Consider the following 2100-nt stretch of genomic DNA (forward strand, 5'->3'; position numbering starts at 1 on the left):
TAAAATGATATAGCAGGATCTTACAGGACTTAATTATAAAGGTATATTCAAGTATCCAAAATGAATTGAAACCAGAGAACCAGAGACTCAGTTTCTTCATCCCATCTTATAGATCTGCTGCTTCTGCTATGGAGCAGATTTCTCTTTCCAAGTTCATGTGTTAGAAAAATGGCCACCATCAGTGATCCCAAGTTTACATCTGAGATAAATTGGAATCCATTTTTATTGGAGAAGGACTCTAGACCAGGGGTGGGCACATGGCCCAAGTTGAATGGATTCATCAATGGGCCAGAAGACAGAGTCATATTAATAGCTGCTTCCATATAATCACATGAGGAAATGAACAATTCTGATCAAATGAGCCAGGTGTGGGGAGGCCAAACAGTTGGCTTCTTTTGCAGAGATACTGGTAGGATATTAAGTTGGAAATATGGGTCAGAAGCTAAGAAAAGAAAAACCCTAAATCTATTTTTCTGCCCAAATTTGTCTCTAATTCAGATACCAGTTGATTGAAACCATTAAACATGTTGTCAAAAAAAAGTAACCATTTTATTCACATTCTTGCTAGAAATTGAAAAGTTACACAAGGATATTCTTTACAGTTTCATCTTAGAACTCCTATGGCACCAGATGAACCAAACCATCTCCTCAGATCTCTAAGACATATTTGAAGTAGGCTAGAATGCTCAAGACCTGAATAGACTGTGTTCATGAACTCAGATTGCAGTGGTCGAAGAGACAATGCATCAGCAAACTCCATATTTGCTCCCGTATTTGTTTGGTCCTCAGACCATAGATAATGGGGTTTAAAGCAGGTGGGATGACCACATATAAGTCAGCTAGCAGCACTTGGGTGTGCAAAGGCACTATGTCCTGCCCTAGCCAGGCCACGTAGATGGATGCCATCCCAGGTAGGTAGTACAGAGCCATAACCACCGCATGGGAGCCACACGTGCTTAATGCTTTCACCTGAGCATTCTTTGAGGAGAGATTGAAGACTGCCTGGAGAATCAGAGCATAAGAAGCAGCAATGAAGGCCACATCGGAGCCCACGATAATGGAAGAACCAATCAGACTATAAAGGCTACTGGACGTGGTGTCTGTGCATGCTAACTTGGCCACAGCCATGTGCTCACAGTAGGAATGGAGAACCATGTTGGAGCCACAGAAAGGTAGATGACTCACCATATAACTTAATGGAGTCATGAATATGACAGCTCTGATGGTGATGGTCATACTCATTCCCAGCATCACTTGAGGCGTGAGAATACGCTTATAGTGTAGAGGCTTACAGATGGCTACATAGCGGTCAAAAGCCATGACCAGCAGCAGCCCTGTCTCTATAGCTGTGGTTCCATGGATAAAATACATCTGAGTGAAACAAGCATTGAAGCTGATGGAGCTGCCTCCTGAGGAGAAGATGCTCACCATCTTGGGCACCACAGAAGATGCCATAACAATGTCCACAGCAGCCAGAACACAGAGGAAGCAGAACATGGGCTCTTGTAGAGTGGAATCCATCCAGATTATGGTCAAGATGAGGGTGTTTCCTAACAGGGCTATGATATACATGGCACTCATCGAGATAGCTAGCCAAAGATGTGAAGATTGCAAACCTGGGATACCCACAAGGAAGAAGGTGGCAGGGGTTTCCGTTGTGTGGTTGTAGGGTGTCCCCAGCATCACAGATGAGACTGTTTTCCTGTTAATGCATAAAATGATGTAAGAAAAGGATGCAATCCTCTGAGATTTACTCCTAGCTGTGGTGTTAAGAAAGCCTGGTGGTATTGTCAGCTCAGAACTAGAAAACTTACATCTGATAAAGTTATCTTGCCCCACCTCCCATCCACCTCATTATTCATCATTCAAAGATTGACTGATGGGTTACCTCCTTTGGAAGTCTCTTGGGCTCTACTTCCTCCGCCATTCCATGTCAAAGCTAAATTATGTACCTTCTGAGCTTTCATGGAATCTCACAGGGACCTCTGAGGGACCTAAATTAACAATTCCAATGCTCTACCCTTGACTTTATTGTATTCAATCATATGTGCCTTGGTCATGGACTTATACCTTATACCAAGTTTGTGATACATGGCTGTG

At 43.0% G+C, this 2100-nt stretch overlaps 1 protein-coding gene across 1 annotated transcript; it reads right to left on the bottom strand.

Moving 5' to 3' along the window:
* Positions 1-708: 708 nt before the first annotated feature.
* On the bottom strand, positions 709-1735 carry LOC139001219 (olfactory receptor 52I2-like). The gene has a single exon (XM_070402946.1). It carries the CDS (start codon positions 1681-1683, stop codon positions 709-711), a length of 975 nt encoding a protein of 324 aa, XP_070259047.1. The 5' UTR covers positions 1684-1735.
* Between the last annotated feature and the right edge of the window lie 365 nt (positions 1736-2100).

This window comes from Myotis yumanensis, unplaced genomic scaffold (genome assembly GCF_028538775.1).
Source record: "Myotis yumanensis isolate MYYU_CA2020_CCGP unplaced genomic scaffold, mMyoYum1.0.hap1 SCAF_186, whole genome shotgun sequence".
Lineage (NCBI taxonomy): Eukaryota > Metazoa > Chordata > Mammalia > Chiroptera > Vespertilionidae > Myotis > Myotis yumanensis.